This window comes from Tenrec ecaudatus, chromosome 12, assembly GCF_050624435.1.
Source record: "Tenrec ecaudatus isolate mTenEca1 chromosome 12, mTenEca1.hap1, whole genome shotgun sequence".
NCBI lineage: Eukaryota > Metazoa > Chordata > Mammalia > Afrosoricida > Tenrecidae > Tenrec > Tenrec ecaudatus.
Genome location: NC_134541.1, coordinates 61,838,421 through 61,861,671, shown reverse-complemented (window position 1 = coordinate 61,861,671; position 23,251 = coordinate 61,838,421). Strand labels below are relative to the sequence as shown.

At 47.5% G+C, this 23,251-nt stretch overlaps 1 protein-coding gene across 1 annotated transcript in view; it reads left to right on the top strand.

Moving 5' to 3' along the window:
- The first annotated feature begins 5,169 nt into the window (after positions 1-5,169).
- The window catches only part of ST14 (ST14 transmembrane serine protease matriptase), a 28,574-nt gene continuing 10,492 nt past the window's right edge, over positions 5,170-23,251 (top strand). The window contains exons 1-15 of the mRNA XM_075527883.1: positions 5,170-5,326; positions 5,692-5,819; positions 6,039-6,109; positions 7,290-7,447; positions 7,871-7,906; positions 8,082-8,322; positions 17,433-17,572; positions 18,126-18,223; positions 18,874-18,983; positions 19,101-19,231; positions 20,007-20,111; positions 20,296-20,406; positions 20,522-20,635; positions 20,901-21,023; positions 21,683-21,869. Coding sequence (XP_075383998.1) covers positions 5,170-5,326; positions 5,692-5,819; positions 6,039-6,109; positions 7,290-7,447; positions 7,871-7,906; positions 8,082-8,322; positions 17,433-17,572; positions 18,126-18,223; positions 18,874-18,983; positions 19,101-19,231; positions 20,007-20,111; positions 20,296-20,406; positions 20,522-20,635; positions 20,901-21,023; positions 21,683-21,869 — 1,910 coding nt within the window. The remainder of the gene's footprint in view (positions 5,327-5,691; positions 5,820-6,038; positions 6,110-7,289; positions 7,448-7,870; positions 7,907-8,081; positions 8,323-17,432; positions 17,573-18,125; positions 18,224-18,873; positions 18,984-19,100; positions 19,232-20,006; positions 20,112-20,295; positions 20,407-20,521; positions 20,636-20,900; positions 21,024-21,682; positions 21,870-23,251) is intronic.

The following is a 23,251-nucleotide window of genomic DNA, read 5'->3' as shown; positions in this document are numbered from 1 at the left end:
CTCTACATGTGCAGTTTAATGATGCTGATTACATTCTTGGAGTTAGGCATTCTCACTTTTTATTAGTTGTTCCTCCCTCATTAACATAAATTCACTACCCCACCCCCCCATGGGAATCTAACCTTCCTAGTTTCTTTTTTTCCCCTAACAGTTTTATTGGCAAGTAATTTACATATCACATAATTCAATAGTTTAGTCATTCAATCTTATCCAGGAGAATTGTACAATCACGTCCACATCAATTTTAGAGCATCCCCCTCCCATAATTAAATCTCCCACTATCATGAGCCACTCTGAGTGCTAACCAGACCTTCCTAGCTAATGGCTGCCTGCATCAGAAACCTCTACCAGCTTAAGGACTTTTCTCTTAAAGCACGTACCGAAGAGGGAAACAATGAATTGATTCATTTGTTGCTCTCTTTTCTAAAATAGTAAATAATTTATACTACCGTTGGTGGAAATTGCTGCCAATGAACAGCATCAACAGTCCCAGGTCCTATGTGGAGGAGTAGGTGCACAGTCCTCACTGTGGTAACGACTGCACCCTTCTTGATGGACAGGGCCAGTAGAGGTGATTTGACTGAGGATCCAGCATCTATCTGGTGGGTCTTGTGGCCAAACAAAAATCGGCTGCATATTACATACATTATTTTTATCATTTAGGATAAGTTTTCATGTCAAGCAAGTTCATGGCTTTAAAACTTCTTAATAGAAGATAGCATTGATGATTATACAACATGAACAGAATCAGTGTACCTGAATTGCAGGTATAAAAGAAGGTTGAAATGGCAAATGTTTTGCTACATTTTTCTTCCGTCATGGGTAGTAGTATAATTAAGACAATTTTAAAAGGTAATAGAAAAATAAAAAATGAAAACTTCTCATGTTGTGGGGAGAGGGAGAAGTCCAAGTAGTTCCTGCCATATTGCTTTCTTTCATGGTCAGAGCAAATTACTAACCATTCCTATAAAGACGCTCAGTGACCCTTAATGGAAGTTCAACTATACAGGTGGGGGGTGGAGGGGGTAGGGCATGTCTGTCTCAGAAAAGGTGATTTCACATTTGTCAGTGGAAAAACCATGAGAGGTAACCTGCCATTGGGAAAAATGCTTAACATTGTGTAGTACACAAACCAGTGGGAGACCAAAGTTCCTAGTCAGACACTTTGGCCAAGTTTCTATCCAGCTGCTGTTGACCAGGCCACATGCTATACAACTGGGACTCTGCCCTCTCAAGGTGCATACCATCCCTCATAGGCAACACCGGAAGGATACTTTTGGAAACCCTTTTAAATGAACCGGATTTTACCTTAAACACCTGTAGCAGATTAAAGGGACTGAACAATCCCTGGCACCTAAGGCTGAAATGCCCCTGTGTGAGAAGAAACAGATGACTACTGCCCCAAGCTTGTGGATTTGGAAGTCATCGGACTTTGCTTCAGATAGTCAACTTTGAGGGTGCCTAATTATTGGCAATTTAAGATTACTATGTATTTGCTGGTTTCATAATCTCTTTGCTTTTGTATGACATGTAGGATATCTTTTTAAACTGGAACACATGGATTATTGACTTGTACAGATTAAAATTTAAGTAACTGAAAACTAGCAACAAAAACAATGAGGGTTGGAGACAGGGCAAAACTTTTCAATAATACTAAGGCAGAAGCATGCCTGGATTAAGTATGTTGGGAGTATGTTGGATTAAGACAGAGTAGAACTACCTCGTGGGTATTCAAGACTCAATCCTTATGGGAGTAGAATGCCTCCTCTTTCCCGCACAGTGATGTGGTTTTGAATCGCTGCCATTGCAGTTAGCTTCTCAATGCATAACCCTCTCTGCCATCTGGGACAGCTTTGGACATATTCCTTCATTATTTCTTCAATAGCATTCTCTTGTCTGCCAGGCTCAGAGGTTGGATATGCGCACTGTGGAAGATACAGGTGAGCGAGGGAAGGGGACTCCTTAAAGGGTCCCAGATGGTGACCTCCATCCAGAGCAAAAGGTCACCACTGTCAAGTCTCACGTGGCGGTGGGAAGAGTAGTCTGAAAACAATCAAATCAGACAGCAGAGGAGGGTTTGAGTGACAGGAAGGGGAATGAGTCAGCATTGTATTCCGCCCTGTGTTCTTAAATATTGGTGGTTGGGTTTAAGTCATTCTAGGCAGGAATTTTTAAAAAGTTATTCTCTGGGGGAATGAAATCATCCTTTAGAAAGACTCACTGAAAGTTATCTGGCTAACCTCAATTGTGCCCTCCAGTGAAACTACTGTGGCAGATCATGTACACCAAGCTCCCAAACTTCCTTTACTCCTTAATATGGATGAATAACCAACGAGCTGCAGGCATTTGAGAAAGATTTTCAATATGGAGGAGGAAGTAAAAAACAGAAGGGCTTCTCATTAGAAAAGTGGAAATATAAAAAGATTTTGCATCCAGGAAGCAAATACAAGTTTCCATAAAAAAGGAAAAATTAAGAGAACAAGAAAGAGTCTGTGAAATTAAAGTTTTGATAGAAAAAATGTAAAAACCTTAATGTTATTAGATGCCTTAGAGTTGGTTGCATCTCACAGCAACCCTGTCTCTGTCCAATAGGCTGAGACTGTGCTTCCGTCGCAGTCATTCCTGGGTGCGAGCTCATGTTGCAACCACCGTGTGTCCAGGTCATGGGAAATCTTCTCTGACTTTACCAAGATTGATGTCCCCAGAATGTTAAACGAAGTCTGGCCATCGCCACTTCCAAGAAGCATTCTGCTATATATATATACACACACACATATACACATATATACATATACACACATATACATATATATATAAATTTGTAATCTTATATTTCTCAAAGGCAGAATTAGAAGCTAAAAGGCAATGACACCTCCACAATTCTAAGAGAAAAATAATTTTGAACTTACAGTTCTACACATAGCAAACTGTCGACAAATGTGACTACAGAATTAAGAGAAGTCAGAATTTGAAGGCATTTACCTCTCAGGAAAGTAGTGAAGGACGTGTTCCATACAGCTGAAGGAGTCTAAGAGAAATGGAGCTGAAGGAAGCTAAGACTTGGGATATATTACAAAAAAGAACCTAAGTCAATGAAAACCTCTAACTTTCGGGAGGCAAAGGGAAAAACATAAGGAAGGACATTAAAATATGTTTTATCACACTAGGAAGTCAATTGATTCTATTTTATGTTTACCTCTTTTTGAGATTTCATAGAAGTGAGATTATACAGTATTTGTGGTTTTGGATCAATTTGTTTCACTCAGCATAATATCCTTCAGATTTATTGACATTTCAAGATATCTCAAGAGTTCATTTGTCTTTGGATTGAATTGTATCCGCTGTATGTCTGTGCCACTTGTGTTTATCTTTTTATTTGCTATTGAGGGCTTAGGCTGTTCCTCTGTTTCAGTTTTTTGTGATTAATGCTACAATCAACTTCTCACTGCCATGGGGTGGATTCCGACTCATAGCAACCCTATAGGACAGGGTAGAACTGTCCCAGTGCATTTCTGAGATTGTAACACTTAAAAAACCCACTTATGAGACTGTAAGTCTTTACAGGAGTAGAAAGCCTCATATTTCTCCTATAGAGCTGCTAGTCATTTCGATGCCACCAGGGCATTCGCAGTCAACATAGGTGTGCATCTATCATTTGTGTCACTTCTATTAGATCCTTAGGTTTTATCCCTAATAGCAGGCTTGCCAGGTCATGTGGTAATACTGTTTATAAGGTTTTCAGTGGCTTATTCCTCAGAAATGGGCAGCCCATTCCTTCTTCATAGTCCGTTCTTGTTCGGAAGCTCTGTTGAAACCAGTTGTGCTTTGAGTGACTTTGTGGGTATTTGAAATACCATGACCATAGCTTCCAGCATCAAAGCAGCACACAAGCCCCAGCGTGTGACCAAGTGATAGACTACTACATGGACTGTCACAAGGACAAACAGCTCTGAATGCTCCTTCGAAGCAAGGATGGCAAGACTAGATGTTTGAACATGTTGTCAGGAGAGATCAGTCCCTGGAAAAAGACATATCATGCTTGAGAAAGTAGGGGCAGAAAAAGAGGAAGACTCTGAAGGACATGGATTGTCACAGCGATTGCAACCGTGAGACCTGAGTGTCGTTCTATCTACGTAGGTCTGTAATCTCTTTCTGCAGTGTTTTATAATTTCCACGATATAAAGTATTCACATACTTGCATGGATTTATTCCTAGGTATATCTTAGATGCCATTTTGGAGTTGTTTTCAGTTAAATTGGTAAATCAATAGATAGTGGTATTGATGTTATTTACAAGACATATTCCAGACAAAACCTCTTGAAAGCATTTTCAAGTGGGTGCCTCTGGGGTATGTTTGTGGTGTGCTATTAGATAAATTCATAAATATAATCATTGGGGTGCTAAGTGCCCATATGGCACTTGTGGGAAGACTAGGATCTGTTTCCAAATATTTCTAGTCCCCCTTACTAGGAGCTCAGTGCCCCTGAAGTCTCTGTTTTCCCTCAGCTCCTGGTAGCCAGTATAAACGTTAGTTTCTATACATCTGCCTCATCTAGATCATATAAGTGGGATCATATAGCACCTCCCGTTTTGTGTCTATCTTTTTACACTCAGAATAATGTTTTAAAGGTCATGTCATAGCATGTATCAGGGTTTCATTTCCTTTCATGGCTGAGTCATATTCCATGATCCATACCACATTTTGTTTATCCATTCATCTGTTGATGGACCCATGGGTTAGTTCCACCTTTGGATGGTTGTGAACAGGACTTCCGGGAATATTGGTGCACATCTGTTTGCCCCCCTTCTGTCATTTCAATTATTTGGGGTATGTAGCTAGGAACGGAATTGCTGGGTGAGAGTGTAAATCTGCGCCCCGCTCTCAGAGGGAGCTTCATTTTATTTTAATTAAAGTGAACAAAGATTATGCATGAAATGCATGGTGCTGCTCACACACTAGGGGGCCTGGATGGGGAGTTCTCTATTCTCTGGTAGGATGAACTGGGCTCCCACCTCTTGGGGCAGAACTAACCCTTCGTCTCCCCTAAGTCCTTGCTTTTCCTCCAAGCTGGATTTGGAAAAGTGTGAGCATTTCCCCTGGGTTGGACTAGAAGGCTGTTGAGGAGTGCGGGCGAGGTTCTAAGTCCCATGTGCTTCTCTGTTTAGAACATGAATGGCTTTGAGGAAGGCGTGGAGTTTCTGCCAGTCAACAATGCCAAGAAGGTGGAGAAGCGGGGTCCAAGATGCTGGGTGGTGCTGGCAGCCATAATCATTGGCTTCTTCCTGCTTTCTCTTCTGACTGGCGTCCTGGTGTGGTACTTCCAGTGTGAGTGGGACTGGGGAAGTTGGCTCTGGGGAAGGCAGTGTGGGATGGCTCTACCCTTTAGTTTGACGGGTGTGCTCCAGATCTGCTTGATGGCCTCCAAGTAGATGGGACGCCATATGAAAGAGCGGGATTAGCTGAGGGGAGAGTTTTGGGGAGAGGTGAGGAGCAGGTTTCAAGCACTCCATCTCGCCTGCTCCTTTGAAGTTGTAGGGAGAGGGTGATAGACGTTGGCCAGAGCTGGGCAGCAGGTTCGCCTGTCCACTTGTCCCCTCCTGGCATTCACTCTTCCTGGGAACTAGGAGGTTAGGGGAGGGAGAGATTGGTCCCACTTCCTCTGACGGCTCCCTTTTCTGGGTCTTGCCCAGACTGGAATGTCCGGGTCCAGAAGGTATTCAATGGCCACCTGAGGATCCGGAATGAGAAATTTATGGATGCCTACGAGAACTCCAACTCCACCGAGTTTGCACACCTGGCTAACAAGGTGAAGGAAGCGGTGAGTCTGATGGCTGGGCCCTGCCTCGTGCCCGGTATCCCCATCGGTGAGTCAGATGGCTGGACTGTGCTTCGTGCCCTGGTATCCCCATCTCTAGTTTCTGTTCATCTTTTGTCCCAGACCCCTGGGCTGGGAGTGTGATGGGGAGGGGAGCAGGGTGGGGAGGGAGAGAATCGCTGCCCAGTCTTGGTTTGCTATGAGCTTCGTCTCTACCTTTAGCTGAAGCTGCTATACAGTGAAATCCCCACGCTGGGTCCCTACCACACGCAATCAACAGTGACTGCCTTCAGGTAGGTGCTATAGGGCAGGCCGTGCTATGCCTTGAGAAGGGAAACAGGTTGAGAGCTAGGGGACTCAGTCTCCCAGTGTTCTGGCCTTTGGGGAATGGGATTGGGTGGAGGAGTACAGTGGGGCAGATACCTTGTAATTTGTGAGGTGGTGAAGCTGCGAGGCTCTGGCTTGGACCCAAGACCCAAGTCCTTTATCTGCCTTGTAAGCAAGCTCCTTAGCATGCCTAGCTATTTTGTCTCTTAAACCGGGCCTAATGATTGGTGTTACCAGGACACACTGTGGCAAATGTGCGTAACCCGCATTGCACGGTGCCTGCCGTGGAGCCGCACTCGATCCTGCTAGCTATGCATTGGGCAGATCTGCAGCACAAGACCTCTTTCTTTTTTTTAAAAAAAAAATTTTTTTTTTTATTTTAACAATTTATTGGGGCTGATACAATTCTTTTCACAGTTCATACATATACATACATCAATTGTATAAAGCACATCTGTACAGTCTTTGCCCTAATCATTTTTTTCTCTTTTACATTTTATTAGGGACTCAAACAACTCTTACCACAATCCATACATATACATACATCAATTGTATAAAGCACATCCATACATTCCCTGCCCCAATCATTCTCAAGGCATTTGCTCTCCACTTAGATCCTGCTAGCTATGATTTGTTTTACAGACGCCAGTGCGAGGGAGTTGTCCTCAAAAAGGCTTCCATGTGCCCTCCTGTTTTCCTTGCTTGAGCTTATGTATTAATAACTCATTCCTGTCCGGCTTCCTGGTTTCCAAAAGGACTTTTAATATTGTTCGTTCACCTTAAACCTCATGCATGCCACGTAGTCATCCCATTTCTTGGACCAGTGACAAATTCAGGCAGGGGGTACTTTGTGTGCCTGAGGGAATGGTAGAGGCCCAGTCCAGCCCTAAACCTCAGTTGGCCCTAGAATATGTCTGTCTGTCTGTCTGCTGGGGGCAAGGGTGAGACTGACGGAGCAGAGGGCATGGGGGCAAGATCTCTTGCTTAGGAAATCAAACAGTAGGTAAGAAATAAGACAATTTGGGGGGCACGGACTCTGGTGTGTGTGTGTATGCTGTCTCTCATGTGGATGGCGTGTGTGTATGTTTGTGTGTGTGTGCGCGGTCTGAGCCCAGCGCACCAGCACCCAGGCCGTTCTCTCTCCAGCGAGGGCAGCGTCATCGCCTACTACTGGTCGGAGTTCAGCATCCCGAAGCGCCTGGTGGAGGAGGCCGAGTGTGCCTTGGCGAAGGAACGCGTGGTCACGTTGCCGCCTCGCGCACGAGCGCTCACCTCCTTTGTGCTGACGTCCGTGGTGGCCTTCCGTGAGTCGGCGTGGGAGTGGGGGGCAGCGGTGAGGGGACTGGCAGAGCGGCCCTAGGCTCTGACCGGTCCATTAAATGGAGGCATGGGGGTGGAAACCCTTGTGGAGTCAGGTGCTGCTGTGCGGGCTGCTTCCTGGTCGGGCAATTAAACAAAGAACTCACTGCCGTTGAGTCGATGCTGACTCACAGGAAGCCTGCAGCCAAGGTAGAACTGGGCCTGTGAGTTTTCGTACTTAAACAGGTACAGTTAAGGGGATAGAAAGCCCTGACTTTCTCCCGTGGTTTCGAACTGCGGGCCTTGTGCATCACAGCCAAACAAACGCATAACTACTGTACCACCAGGGCATCTTGGTAGGGCAGTATGAAAGCAGAAATTAGGAACTAGACATCAATAAATGCTTAATTCCCCCTTCTGTTGTTCAGCCACTGACCCCAGAACCATGCAGACGACCTGGGACAGTAAGTACATCCTTTTTTCTCTGCTTCTGGCTAATGGGCGGCAGGTGGAAGTTAAGGGGCCCAGAAATCCAGCAGTGATAGTCCCTGTCCAGCTTGAGTGGCCCCTGGGACAGCCGGGAGGGCATCCTCTGCGTCTTGGGATCTGCTCCACAACTTCCCGTGCTCTTCTTCGCAGACAGCTGCAGTTTTGCCCTGCATGCCCGTGGCAGGGAGAGGACTCGCTTCACCACACCTGGCTTCCCTGACAGCCCCTACCCTGCCCATGCCCGCTGCCAGTGGGCCTTGAGGGGAGATGCTGACTCCGTGCTAAGCCTCACCTTCCGCAGCTTTGATCTTGCACCTTGTGATGAACGAGGAAGTGACCTGGTTGCAGTCTATGACAGCTTGAGTCCCATGGAACCCCATGCTGTGGTGCAGTGAGTGTGGTAGTGACGGTGGTGGTGGTGGGGCCACTTAGTGGGACCAGGCATCAGTGTGGAAATGCCAGGGTTCCCCTGGACATTTGGGTTAGCCGTCTAATACTTGACAGCATTGCCCAAGTGCCTGCAAAGGCTATCAAAGGAGGTCCTACATCCTAAGGAGCCTCTGCACCAGTGGTTCTCCACTGTCCTAATGCTGAGACCGTTAAATACAGTTCCTCATGTTGTGGTGACCCCCCCGGCCATGAAATTATTTTCATTGCTACTTCATAACTGTACTTTTCCTACTGTTATGAATTGAGTGATCTCTGTGAAAGGGTCATTCGTGACCCAAAGGGGTCACGACCCACAGGTTGAGAACCACTGCTCTACACCCTTCTCTCCTTCTGAAGCTCTCGGTAGTCAAGGTCTGAGGTCTGGGGGTCGTTGCTCATCTTACGTACCTTGACCCTGAGTCCTGTACTGAACTGACAGCTCTTCAAAAACCTGTCCGTGTGTTGTACTGTGGTGGCTTGTGTGTTGCTGTGCCACTGGTATTTCAGTTACCAGCAGGGTCACCCATGGTGGACAGGTTCAGTTGAGCTTCTAAACTAAGACAGGCTAGCCAGTAAGAAGAGGTCATCCATATTTGAAAAGTTAACCTCCCCAAATCTGAAGGAACAGCAACGGAACATTGTCTGAAACAGTGCCAAAGATGAGCCCTTCTAGGTGGAAGACATTCCAATTGTGCCAGGGGAAGAGCTTCCTCCTCTGTAATGGCAACTTCACTGATGTGTGTGTGGAGCTAAGCTTTCAAGACCTTCATTGGTTGATGTGACATAACTTAAAATGAGGAGAAACAGCTGCAAACATCCACTAATAAACAGAACATGAAATGTACAGAGTGCAAATTTAGGACAATTGAAAGTCAAAAGTAAAATGGAGGGAAAAAAGAGGACCTGACACCAAGGGCTCAATAGAAAGTAAATGTCTAGAAAATGATGATAACAAATGTGCTTGATACAATTGATGATGTGTGGATTGTTATTAGAGCTGTAAGAGCCTCAATAAAATGATTTTTTTAAAAGTAAAATGGAATGCATGAGGACTGATATCCTAGAGATTAGCATGCTGAAATGGACTGGTATTCAGACGGTCAGAGTCTGCTCTGCTGGGAATGACACATTGTAAAGGAATGGGCTGTAGTCAGTGTTGAAACGAACATTCCAAGATCTATCCTGAAATATAAACACCGTCAGTGATATGCTAATTAATAGCCACAAGCCTACAACTAAAGACTATTATTCAAATGTAAGCACCAATGAAGATTTTTATCAATTGCTCTAGTCTGAAATTGATCGAACAGGAAGTGAAGATGCACTGATAATAACTTTTTCTTAACTTAATGTTTTTATTTGTAGTGTAACAAATATATAAATTGTATATATGTTTGTAAAGGTTTCTAAAAATCATTTTATTGGGGGCTCGTACAACTCTGAGTGCAATTCATACATCCATCCATTGTGTCAAGCACATTTGTATATTTGTTGCCATCATCATTCTCAAAACATTGGCTTTCTGCTTGAGCCCTTGGTATCTGCTCTTCATTTTCCCCTTCCCTCCCCGCTCCCACCATATTAACTCTTGATAGGAAGATGAAAATGGAAATACGAAGGATTAGCCATTGGAAAACAGCCTTGGTAAGAGAAACAGCATCAGACATTACATGCTAGACTTCTGTAAAGTCAATATCTTAATCTTTGCAATTTCTGTTTTTCAACAATGGTAAGTGGTCACTAGACATACGGACCTCTACCGGTCAGAATACAAAAGAATCAAATGATGACACCAGTGGACTGAGACATTGGGGCACTCACTCTCTATCATCAGTCAGAACAAAGCCAGGAGTCGACTACAGAACAAACCATTGGTGGTTATTATGCAGGTTCAGCTCGAAGCTTAAAAATTTTTTTTTTTTTTTGCTGCCCCACATAAAACATTTATTTCTTTTTTTTTTTTTTTTAAACAATTTATTAGGGGCTCATACAACTCTTATCACAGTCCATGCATATACATACATCAATTGTATAAAGCACATCTGTACATTCTTTGCCCTAATCATTTTCTCTTGTTTTCTCTTCTTTTCTTTTTTTTTTTTTACATTTTTTTTTCTTCTTTTACATTTTATTAGGGACTCCAACAACTCTTACCACAATCCATACATATACATACATCAATTGTACAAAGCACACCCATACACTCCCTGTCCCAATCACTCTCAAGGCATTTGCTCTTCACCTAAGCCCCTTGCATCAGGTCCTCCTTTTTTTCCCCCCCTCCCTCCCTTTTCCCCCCTCCCTCATATGCCCTTGGTAATTTATACCTCGTTATTTTGTCATATCTTGCCCTATTCGGGGTCTCCCTTCCCCCCTTTTCTGCTGTCCCTCTCCCAGGGAAGAGGTCACATGTGGCTCCTTGTAATCAGTTCCCCCTTTCCAACCCACTCACCCTCCACTCTCCCAGCATCGTCCCTCACGCCCTTGGTCCTGGAGGTATCATCCACCCTGGATTCCCTGTATCTCCAACCCTCCTATGTACCAGTGTACAGCCTCTGTCCTATCCAACCCTGCAAGGTAGAATTCGGATCATGGTAGTTGGGGGGAGGAAGCATCCAGGATCTGGGGGAAAGCTGTGTTCTTCATCGATACTACCTCACACCCTAATTAACCCATCTCCTCTCCTAAGCCCCTCTGTGAGGGGATCTCCATTGGCTGACACTTGGGCCTTGGGTCTCCACTCTGCACTTCCCCCTTCATTTAATATAATATATATATACACATACATATATACATATACACATAAATACACATAAATACACACACTTATATCTTTTTTTTTTTTTTTGCATGATGCCTTATATCTGGTCCCTTGGGCACCTCGTGATCGCACTGGCCGGTGTGCTTCTTCCATGTGGGCTTATTTGTTTCTGAGCGAGATGGCCGCTTGTTCACCTTCAAGCCTTTAAGACCCCAGACACTATCTCTTTTGATAGCCGGGCACCATCAGCTTTCTTCACCACATTCGCTTATGCACCCATTTGTCTTCAGCGATCCTATCATGGAGGTGTGCAGTCAATGATATGATTTTTTGTTCTTTGATGCCTGGTAACTGATCCCTTTGGGACCACTCGATCACACAGGCTGGTGTGTTCTTCCATGTGGACTTTGTTGCTTCTGAGCTAGATGGCCGCTTGTTTATCTTCAAGCCTTTAAGACCCCAGTCACTATCTCTTTTGATAGCCGGGCACCATCAGCTTTCTTCACCACATTTACTTGTTCACCCATGTTGGCTCCAGCTGTTGTGTCGGGAGAGTGAGCATCATAGAGTTCCAATTTAATAAAAGAAGGTATTCATGCATAGAGGGAGTGTTTGAGTAGAGGCCCAAGGTCCTTCTGCCACCTTAATACTTGACCTATAAATATAGACACAAAGATCTATTTCCCCAACCTCCTATATATATTTGCATGTACATGTCGTTGTCTAGACCTCCATGAATGCCCTTTGACTTCTAGCTCTTTCCTCCATCTCCCTTGACCTTCCTCCTGCCCTACTACCATGCTTCATTGCCACCTGGGCTAGAGTATACCTCTTCTCTAAGCAACCTTACCCTTGATCATTTCCCACCAGGCCTGCCACTCCCCCTTCTCTACCCTTTGGGGTCCCATGTTTTTCACTTGTCCCTGGGTTTGTTAACACCACTTCCTTACCCCCCCTACCCCCCACCCCAAGTCCCCCCGGAACTGTCGGTCCCGTTGTTTTTCCTCCAGATAGTTCATCCAGCCTGTCCTATTCAGACAGACCTGTGGAGTCACTAACATGCACGAAAACTAGACAGAGGAACACAAAGCAACAGTATATAACCAGACAACAAAACAACCAAAACAAACCACTGAAAAAGAACAGAACAAAACAGTTCGCAAGAGAAAAGCTTGTAGTTAGTTCAGGGATCTTTGCTGGCCCTTAGGAGCGTTTTCCAGTCCAGTCTGTTGGGGCACCACGCCCTGGCCCCAAAGTCCACTTTCAGCATTCCCTGGGGACCTTGCCACTCCATTCCCTTGCTGTTCCGCTGCACTCCCCCAGTGCATTGCCTCGGTGTGGTGGGATCAGGTCAGGTGCAATTCCCACACTGTGTCTCCGGTTCTGTCCCCTGTATCGCCCTTAGTCACTGAGGGGCATCATGTCTCATAGTAGGGCCAGCCATGTTGTTCTCTCTGTGGACTGGCTGCTCTACTCGGGAACATCATCCTCATGGCCTGGTGGGCCAGGCTGTGCTCCACTCTCTCCTCCTGCCCCTTCATCTGCTCCCGTGTGCTCTGATCAAATATGTCCATCTCCCATAGCTGCAGGGTCAATGTCGTCCTTTGGAACAAGTTCTTTTCGGGGGAGGGGCAGGAATCCACTTAATTTATGGTGCTGGGGCCTGCCTCCCAGACCTCTCCACCGGTTCCGTCCTCCACGCCGGGATAATGCATTCACACCTTGCGACACTGGGTTGAAGTCTGGTCCCACTTTCCCTGTGGAGATATAAACAATACCCTCCCCTTGGGTGGATTAATGCCCCATTTCTGTCATGCTGATTGTACTTACCTCAGGGGACTCATGTTGTACCTGTCCCTTTGGGACTGGCTTACCTCGCTTAGCATAATTCCTTCCAGCTCTTCCCATGAAATAACATGTTTCATGTGCTCATCGGTGCTTTTCAGTGCTGCATAATACTCCATTGTGTGTATGTGCCAAAGTTTGCTAATCCACTCGTCTATCGATGGAAACTTAGGCTGTTTCCAAGTCTTTGCTATTGTGAATTGTGCCGCAATAAACATTGGAGCGCATATGACTGGTCGTGTTTTATTTGCTGCTTCAACCGGGTATATGCCCAGTAGAGGGATGGCTGGGTCGTAAGGTAGATCGATTTCCATTTTCTTTAGGTATCGCCAGATTGCTTTCCACAGTGTCTGTACAAATCTGCACGACCACCAGCAGTGGAGGAGGGTTCCTATTTCACCACAGCCCCTCCAACACTTGTTGCTCTCTGATTTACTGATCTGGGCTAGCCTCAGGGGTGTTAGGTGGTATCTCATGGTTGTTTTGATTTGCATTTCTCTTATGGCAAGGGACTTCGAGCACTTTCTCATATATTTATTGGCCATATTGATCTCCTCTCTAGTGAAAGTTCTTCTCATTTCTTTTGCCCACTTCCTTAGGGGGTTAACTGTTTTCCTCTTTTTGCAGGTCATGATGGTGTTGTAGATTTTAGTAATGAGCCCTTTGTCTGACGTGTCATTACTAAAAATCTTCTCCCAGTCTGTGGGTTGCCTTGTCACCCTCTTGGCAAAGTCTTTCGAGGTGCACAGGTGTTTTATTCTTATTAGATCCCATTTGTCGATTTCCAGATCACCTGTGTGTGTCCCCTTCCCTGTTGCAGTGAGCCTATGTGCTCCCTGGGCCAGTGCTCTGAGATTAGTCCCGATTCCTTCCTTAATGGTCCTGATGGTTTGGGGTTTGACTTCTAGATCTGTGATCCACCTTGAGTGTATTCTTGTGCATGGGGTGAGGTAGACGTCTTGTTTCAATTTCGAAGCTTAAAAATTTTAAAACCAGCCTTTGAGAGGCAATATACACCCTTGAGTAAATACCGCTTGAATTTAGAGTCCACCCCAAGACCAGATTTGACATATTTAATGCTAATAACTAGATGGTTACATCCTTTCACCATTGTACCAGGCAAGTTGTGGATGACATGACATCAAAGGTATCATAAAGAAACCAAAGGTCATTAAGAAGAGAGAAAGAAAAGACCAAAAAGGATGGCAGAAGAAACTCTGAAACTTGCCATTAAACATAGACTAACTAAAGCCAAAGGAAGAAATGATGGAAGAGATGAGCAAATTTCAAAGTGGATTTATGAAAATAAAGTTTTATAATGATCTGTGCAGAAGACTTAGGAAACTGCAAAGAGCAAGAAAACAAAAGGAAGCACAAACCCAGCACTTCTCAAGTTGCAAAATTGAAGGAGTCTCTGGGTGTGCGCATGCACATTTGGACAGTACAGGATGATGCATCAAAAGAAGGTGGAAGATGACCAAACCTCAAAGAATTGATTGTGATTCCGCCATTTCAGGAAATAGTAGATGATGGTACTGAGAGATACCCAACTTGCTCTGAAGCCTTGGTAGAAAAAAAGATTCCGTGCATTGATAAGAGTACCATGAAATGCTTCTGCAAAGAGAAAAGGGTGCTGGCGGGGCTTGCTTATCTCTTCCAGAAACATGGAAGGTAGCCATCTGGCCAGTTGACTGGAAGAGATCTATATCCATGCGAAAGGAAAAGTAATCTAACAAAATGCGGAAATTGTTAAGCAATATCATTAACATCATGGGTAAGTAGCATTTTGCTGAAGATAACTACAAAATGGATACCACAGTATCTTAAGAGGGAGCTGCCAGAAATTCAAGCTGGATTTAGAAGAGGGTGTGGAATGAGAGAGATCATTGCTGATACCAGATGGATCTTTCTGAAAGTAGAGTGCCAGAAAGATGCTTGCCTCTGTTTCACTAAATAGTCAAAGGGTTTGATTGTGAATCACAACAAATCATAGATAACATTTTGAAGGCTGGGAGTTCTAGAACACTTAATTATAATCCTGTGGAACCTGTACATAGAGCAAGAGGCAGCCATTCAAACAGAACAAGCATATCCTGCATGGGCTAAAATCAGAAGAGCGTGTGTCAAGGTGGCATCCATTCACCATGTGTATTCACTCCATTTGCTGAGCAAGTAATTCGAGAGGCTGGATTACAAGAAGAATGCAAAAAAAAAATAATAATAATAATAAAATAAAGAAAAAAAAGAAGAATGCATTAGGATTGGAGACAGACTCATTAGTGACCTGCATTATGCAGATAGCATAACTTTGCTGAAAGAAAAGAGGACTTGACGCACCTACTGGTGAAGATCAAAGACTACACCCTTTCATATGGATTGTACCTTAAAATAAAATAAATAAATAAAAGTCCTCACCACTGGACCAATAGGCAGCATCATGGTAAGTGGAGAGAAGACTGAAGCTGGCAAGAATTTCATTTTACTTGAATGCACCATCAACATATGTAGAAACAGCAATCGAGAAATCAGAGGCTGCATTGCACAGAGCGGGTTTGCTGCACAAGGCCTCTTTAGAAGGTTAGAGCGCAAAGGTGCCCTTCGAGGAGGAAGGCGCACCTGACGCTTTCAGTTGGCTTACATGTGCGTGACAGCTGGGCCGTGAGTGTAGTTGGTGAAGACTACTGAAAGTACCATGGACTGGACAAATCTGTTTGGGAAGAAAGACTCAGAATGCTCCTTAGAAGTAAGTCAGGTGAGGGAGGCTTTATCTCGCGTGCTTTGGCATCAGGAAAAGCAGGCTGAGGTCCATCCGGATGAGATGGATGGGCGGTGGCTACCACAGTGGGCTCAGGCATACCAACCATGAGGACAGGATGGGATCGGTGCTTCATTCAATTGTGTATATAGGGTTTCTTCGAGCTGTAACCGACCCATGGCATCTCCTCCACAGTATCGAACAACCACTACTGTTGGGCATTTAATGTGTCTAAGGCTTTGTTCTTTTTTTTAACAGATAACAATAACTTTATTGCTTTAAATTACTATCAATTTGTTAATGTCTGTTGTTATGATGTTGGAAGTTATTCCAAAAGGATTTCAAGTACCAGCAGAGTCTCCCATGGTAGATAGGCTTCAGCAGAGCTTCCAGGCTAAGATAGACTAAGAAGAAAGGCCTGGCAATCTACTCCCCCAATTTAGCCAAAGAAAACCGTGTGAGTCACAACAAAATATTATCTGATATAATGCTGATAGGCACTAAAAACACATTGACCGCAACAATGAACTCTAGCATACCAACAATTGTGAAGATAGTTGAAGACTGCAAGATTTTGTTCTGTTGTAAATAAAGGTGCCATTAGTTGGAGATAGCAACTGACAACAACATGCATGCACAGAGAAGGACACATCACTTCTGTAGTAGTCTTGTCAAACAATGCACATCACAATCTAATAAATCATCAGACAGACTCCAATTGACGGCAATTGAGAAAAATAACAGATTAGTAACTTTTAAAAGTGTTAATGTCAGGAAAGACTGAAGGATTGTCTCAGATTGGAAAAGAATTTAAAAAACTGACAACTACCCCTGCCCAGGGGGATGAACAACAGAAACGGGTGGAGGGAGGCAGCAGTCAGTGTAAGATATGAAAACAATAATAATTTATAACTTATCAAGCCGTCACGAGGGTGAGTGGGGAGAAGAAGATATCAAGGGCTCAATAGAAAGCAAATGTTTAGGAAATCATGATGGCAGCATGTGCAGTTATGCCCGACACAATTGATGTATGGGATGTTACAAGAGTTCTCAGAACCCCCAACGAAATTATTTTTAAAAAATCATTTTTATTGGGGGCTCCTAAGGGCTTTGCTCTTGTAAAGACAGACATACAGCCTTAAAAGTAAATCCTTACTTCCTTGATTGCTGGTGGGGGAGGTAAAAGTAAATCCTTACTTCCTTGATTGCTGGTGGGGGAGGGGACCTACTTAAAGATCCCTTTAGCCATACTGTTGGCTTTTTGTGGCTGGAGCACTTAAAAGACATTTTAACTCAGAATTACAAATTTAAGTAAAAAGTCAGTTTAGGCTTAAAGCCAGCAGGACAATGAAGTGAATGAAAATGTTGACAGGAGCCGGCTTATCTGCCCAGTGGCAGCAACCCCCCCCCTTATCCCCCCCACCCCCGCAGCTCTCCTCTGTTGCCTGGCAGCTCTGCTTCCACACTGTTTTCAGGCAGATCCCCGGTGCAGAAACATGAACATGTGGGAAGTATCTTGAAATGAAAGCAGCTCAGTGCTGGGGCTGTACAGTTGGCTAGCGCAGAGCTGCACCCCGCAAGCTGCTGTTCTGCTCAGGTTAGAGGGACCGGCGCGGGCTATGGCAGCCAAGGACTCAGAGACTATCTTCTGTGACAAGTTCAGGCTCCATCTGTTCTCCCTAACACCTGCCTCCCTCTGCCTACCCCACAGGCTGTGTGGCACCTACCCTCCCTCCTACAACCTGACCTTCCTCTCCTCCCAGAACGTCTTTCTTGTCACACTGATCACCAACACTGAGCGGCGACATCCCGGCTTTGAGGCCACGTTCTTCCAGCTGCCCAAGATGAACAGTAAGGAGGGGCAGGGTGGGTGGGGCTGTCTGCTAGAAGGGAGGGGGAACTTAGAGGGTGACCTGGCCCCAGATGTCTGGCGAACTGACTCAGGTCAGCGGCAGAAGATTGAGTCTGAAGCTGAAGCTGATAGGTGTTTTGTCTCTTCACATGGCTTAGGAGGCCTCCCTAAAGCTCTAAGCCTGCTACTGAGTTCCACCAACCTGCTGGTTAGAGTGTGGTGTCCAGGCATTCAGAACTCCTGGGGCAGCGGGAGAAGAGTTTGGGGCAATGGTTCTCAACCTGTGGGTCGCAACCCCTTTGGGGGTCGAACTACCCTTTCACAGGGGTCGCCTGATTCATAACAGTAGCAAAATTACAGTTGTGAAGCAGCAATGAAAATAATTTTATGGTGGGAGGTGGTCACCACAACATGAGGAACTGTATGAGGAACACATTAGCAAGGGTGAAACCACTGGTGTGGGGTGTTCTAAGGGAGCAGGGCACACTGCCTGCCCCCTTGCCCCAGCGCGTCTTGGGGTCCTTATGCTGCCGTCTTGCCCTTTCCTCTCAGCTTGTGGAGGCTACTTGCGTCAAGCCCAAGGAACATTTAGCAGCCCTTATTACCCAGGCCACTACCCACCCAATATGAACTGCACGTGGACCATCGAGGTAGGTGACTCGGGTTCTGCGTAGGAAGCACAGGGAAAGGGGAGACTGGACTCGTTCAGAAAGCCAGGAGGCCCGTATCTGACCCTTCACATGTCACCTGGGGTTCATTCACATGGTTTCTTCAATCCCACAGACTCCAGACCTGATGCTAGCACCCCGGTCAGTTTTTGGCGGAGGGACCGTGGCCCTTTTGCTGGCCTCTGTGCCTCAGTGTGCTCACTGGTGAAATGCGGGGAGCAGTGCCTCCTTCTTGGAGGCGGTCTGTGGGTCAGGTCTGAGAGTGTGTGGAAGAAGTGGCTCCTGACCACCTGAGCTGAGAAGCATTAGCCAAATGGCAGCTGGAAAAGATGGTCTTGCCAGTCAGACTGCACATCCCACCATCCCAATCAGAGATGGACCTTCCTTTTCCAGCCTCTTCTCATAAAATAGTAGTGCATCCTGCCCTAGATGGAGGAGTCCTAAACTCCTAACCGCACACCTGTCGGTCCGTGTCCCCTGATGCCCACATGGGCTCAGTGTGGAAGACGGAAAATAAGAGATCCCAAGGGACAGGTGCTGCTGTGCCTTGCCCGCACGCGCCATCATGTCACATGGCCCCGGGGTTTAGGGAATGGGGAGAAGCAGCAGACTAGCTGCAGCCCTCTCTCCAGGTGCCCAACAGCCAGTACGTGAAGGTGCGCTTCAAAATCTTCTACTTGGTGGAGCCCAACATGTCACCAGCCTCCTGCACCAAGGACTACGTAGAGGTCAACGGGGAGAAGTACGTGCCCTGAGGGAGTGGGGCAACCTGGCCGAGTCCTGATGGCATGTGTCCTGGGGATGGGGTGGGGGTAAGCTCCTCCAAGCTCCTGGCCTCACCGCTGTGCCCTCCCACCAGGTACTGTGGAGAGAGGTCTCAGTTTGTCGTCACCAGCAATAGCAGCAAGATCACAGTCCGCTTCCACTCGGACCAGTCCTACACAGACACGGGGTTCCTGGCAGAGTACCTCTCTTATGACTCCAGTGACCGTGAGTGCGCAGGGCGAGGCCTAGGGAACTACCGGGAACCATCGATCCACTTTGGATTTTGTGAATGTTGTGTTTTCTGACTCCGGAGAATGTGAGATACATATCACTCGAATAGCATTTTCATGGATGGCAGAGTCAACCTGCCCGTAGGGTTTTCTAGGATGTAAACATTTATGGGAGCAGTTCTCCTGGTCTTCTCTCCCATGAAGGAGATGGGAGGGTTTGAACTGTCAACCTTTTGGTTCACAACTAAGAGCTTAGCCATTGTGCCAACACCAACACTCTAACGGCAGTGACAACAGCCTCTGTCTGCTGCCTGGCGACAGCTCCATTTTGACAGCAGTGGTCAGGGGCCTCCCGATGTGGGCGGTGTCTGGAAGTTGGAGGACGGCACTGCTGTCCCACTTGGGTAACGGAGAGCAGTGTCTAGCGTGCTGCTGCTGTTGTCTTGATAGAGGGGAGGCGGCCGGGGCAGTGTGGGACACAGTAGGACAGCACATGCCCAGGCTGGCCTCTTTGCAGGGTTTCAGGCCCCAGAGGTGGATGTCACCAGCCAGCCACTGAGTCACAGCTGACCCTGTCCTCACCAGCTGTGTGACTGTCGGCACCCCTTTTCCCAGTGGACACTTTTGTCCTGCGAGACGCTGTAGTGAGGCCCCAGGTGTGAGTCTGGAGAGCAGTAGGCTGTGCAGGAGGCCGCGGGAGTGAGTTCAGGAGACAGCTGTGGGCAGCTCACCCCTTGGCTGTGGACTTGAGGCCTGCCCTGTGTCCACAGCATGCCCCGGCATGTTCACCTGCAACACGGGCCGCTGCATCCGGAACGCTCTGCGCTGTGACGGCTGGGCGGACTGCACTGACTACAGCGACGAGCTGCACTGTGGTGAGTTGGTGCCCGGAGGCCCAGGGTCTGTGCCCCTCCCAGGTCCCAGAGATCACACCCCCTCATGCAAAAATCTACTCTGAGGCATCTCCCCATCCCCATGCCGGCAGTCGCAGGCTTGCCTGAAATTGATGAGTGATGACACAGGACTAGGGTTCCATCACCCCCACCCCTTCTCTTCCAGTGTGCAATGCTACTCACCAATTCACATGCAAGAACAAGCTATGCAAACCCCTCTTCTGGCTCTGCGACAGCGTGAACGACTGCGGGGACAATAGTGATGAGCTGGCCTGCAGTGAGTGCATGTGGGGCGGCTCTCCCAGGGGTGGTGCCGCTTCCTTGCGGCTGGGGCCCTGTGGGATAGTACCAGGGGGGACCAGTAGCCATTGCTGAGCCCTTGGGCTTCCTAGACTGTCCAGCCCAGAGCTTCAAATGCGCCACCGGAAAGTGCCTCCCGCTGAGCCAGCAGTGTGATGGGAAGGACGACTGTGGGGATGGGTCTGACGAGACCACGTGCGCCAAAGGTAAGACTGGCTCCCACCCAAGGACTGTGCAGTGGGATGGTCTTTCTTCCTGATGGATGTGTGATGCGGGGTAGCCCATCATCCTGGTGCTGAGCGTGGGGGCTCCTGGGAGGGAGTACCCCTCTAGCAGGTCCATTGGGGTGGACCTAGTGAGGGACTCTAGGCAGGCTGGATCACCAGCCTCCATAGAGACCCCGGTCCACTGGCCTCGGGCAAACTCTTTGGAGAGGCGGACTCCCTTCCCCTCTGGTCTCCCCTCGAGCAGTGAGCACAGTCCCCTGCACCCAGCACACGTACCGCTGCCACAACGGTCTCTGCCTGAGCAAGCGCAACCCCGAGTGTGATGGGAAGAAGGACTGCAGTGACGGCTCCGACGAAAAGGACTGTGGTGAGCAGGGCCGGGGGACAGCTGTGCAGGTTGCCTGCCTGGGCGGAAGCTAGGATCAGGCCCATCCATGCCCACCCACCATGACCTTTGCCTGCTGAGGGACGGTGTCTGGCTGTAGACGAGGATGGCTTTTTCTAGCCAGCGGTGAAAGGCACTCATCGGGAGCTCGCTGTGGTTCTGGTCGTGAGGCCCTGGGTGGTCAGCAGACCTGTGGCCCAGCTGCTGTCCTGCCTGCCATGCCTGGGCTGCCCCTGCGACACAGACGGCCTCCCTCCCTGCTGCTGGAGGGGAGGGCATTGGTCCTACTGACTGTGCCCTCCACCCTGCCCTTTAGTTTGTTGCCTGCAATTCTGGCACCACACGTCACCCTTGCTTTCTCTGATCTGAGAGTGGAACCCTTGAGCCGGCATAAGGGGATCTATGCAAACCGTACCCGTGTCAGATTGGGGCCCTGAAGGCATTTGTGCAGGTTGGGGGCGGTGGGGCTGTGGAGGCCGGGCAGTGCAGAGAGGCTAGAAGGTACCCTGCCCCGCCCATTCCCCAGACAGGCTCCCGCTCTGAGGGGACTGGTCTGGCACAGGGCCCCTGGGGCCCGGCGTCTCCTCCACTCACACTCTCTCCACTCACACTCTCTCCCTTGGGCGCTTTGCACCTCCCAGACTGTGGACAGCGGTCGTTCAGCAGACAATCTCGAGTGGTCGGGGGCGAGAATGCGGACGAAGGCGAGTGGCCCTGGCAGGTTAGCCTGCACGCCCTGGGCCAGGGCCACGTCTGCGGGGCCTCACTCATCTCTCCCAACTGGCTGGTATCCGCAGCGCATTGCCACACCGACGACAAAGGCTTCAGGTGGGTTCCTGGCAGGGAACGGAGCAGCCTCCTGTCAGCTCTGAGGTTGGAAAGCCCCGTGTCTGGGAGTCTTGCTAAGGAGAGGTGGCAGTTGGGCAGGCTGGAATGGAAGAGGATGGCAGATACCCCAGGGCTGACTAATGGTAGTAATGATAAAATTGACTTTCAGTAGGTGTCAGGCATTATGTGAGGACTTCTTTCAGCACCCCAAATTTATTGCCATTAAGTAGAGTTTGACTCACAGCAACCCCATGTAGAGTTACCGAGTCTGTAAATCTTAATGGGAGCTAACAGCCTCATCTTTCTCCCAAGGAGCAGCTGGTGGGCCTGAACTGCCAACCTTGTAGTGAGCAGTCCAAGGCTCACCAACAGAGCCACCAGAGCTCTTTGACGAGGCAGTTCTTATTGTATCCCCAGGGTTCCTGGTTGGTGTAAATGGATAACATCCTTGGCTGACCTAGCAGTCTACTTCACACAAAGCGGCTGTGGTAACCCTTATGGAACACAGTTCTGTCTGATGCACGTGGGTTGCCATGAGGCTGGATTGACTCCACGCCAACCAGAATAGAATTGTATCCACTTTTGCAGAAACTGAAGTTGAGCGGGTAATGGAATTTGTTCAGGGTGGAACCACAGATAGGTGCTTGACTATTAGCTCACAGGTTGGTGGTTTGAAAATACCCAGAGGTGCCTCAGAAGAAAGGCTTGATATTATGCTTCCAAAAACACAGTGGAAGAGTTCAGTGACAGAACTGACTTGACAGCAGCTAAGAGCAACCTAGCTGTGAGGTGGCCAGGCCAGACATCCAGGATGGTTAGGGTTCCAGAGATGTGATCAGAGCCTCCATCTTGCACAGATTCCTTAGTCTGGAGTTGCTGGGGGATCTTGGGCAAGTTTTCTGAACTTTCTAGATTCTTCACTGATAATGGTGACACTGTTTTTAGCCCAGAGTTGTAAGAACTAAGTATGCTTTTGCCCTTGACACACCAGCATTCCTACGAGGTACCCAGGATACGAGAGCCTCAGCCACATAGGCAGACAAGAGGCCTGGTCTAATTAAGGTAGCAAATATAGGAAGGTCCAGGCAGGCATCTCAGGACCAGTTAGGTAGGGACCAGAGACTAAACTGGAAGATCAGAGGGTTACTAGAAATGAGGGGCTGGGATGGAGTCTTGCTCTTGAAGCAGGGAGAGAATAGGAGACTTCCAGTGGGGTTGTATATTCAGTGCCTTCCTGCTGGGTGATGGTTGGGTGGAGGGAGAAGAGAGAGACCTCCCTTGGTGATCTTTGATGAGAGGGGAACACACATACAGTGTGTATAGACCCCACTGGGCAGAGACCCACAGTGTGTTGGTGTGGGAGGGCAGACATTGCCAAGGGC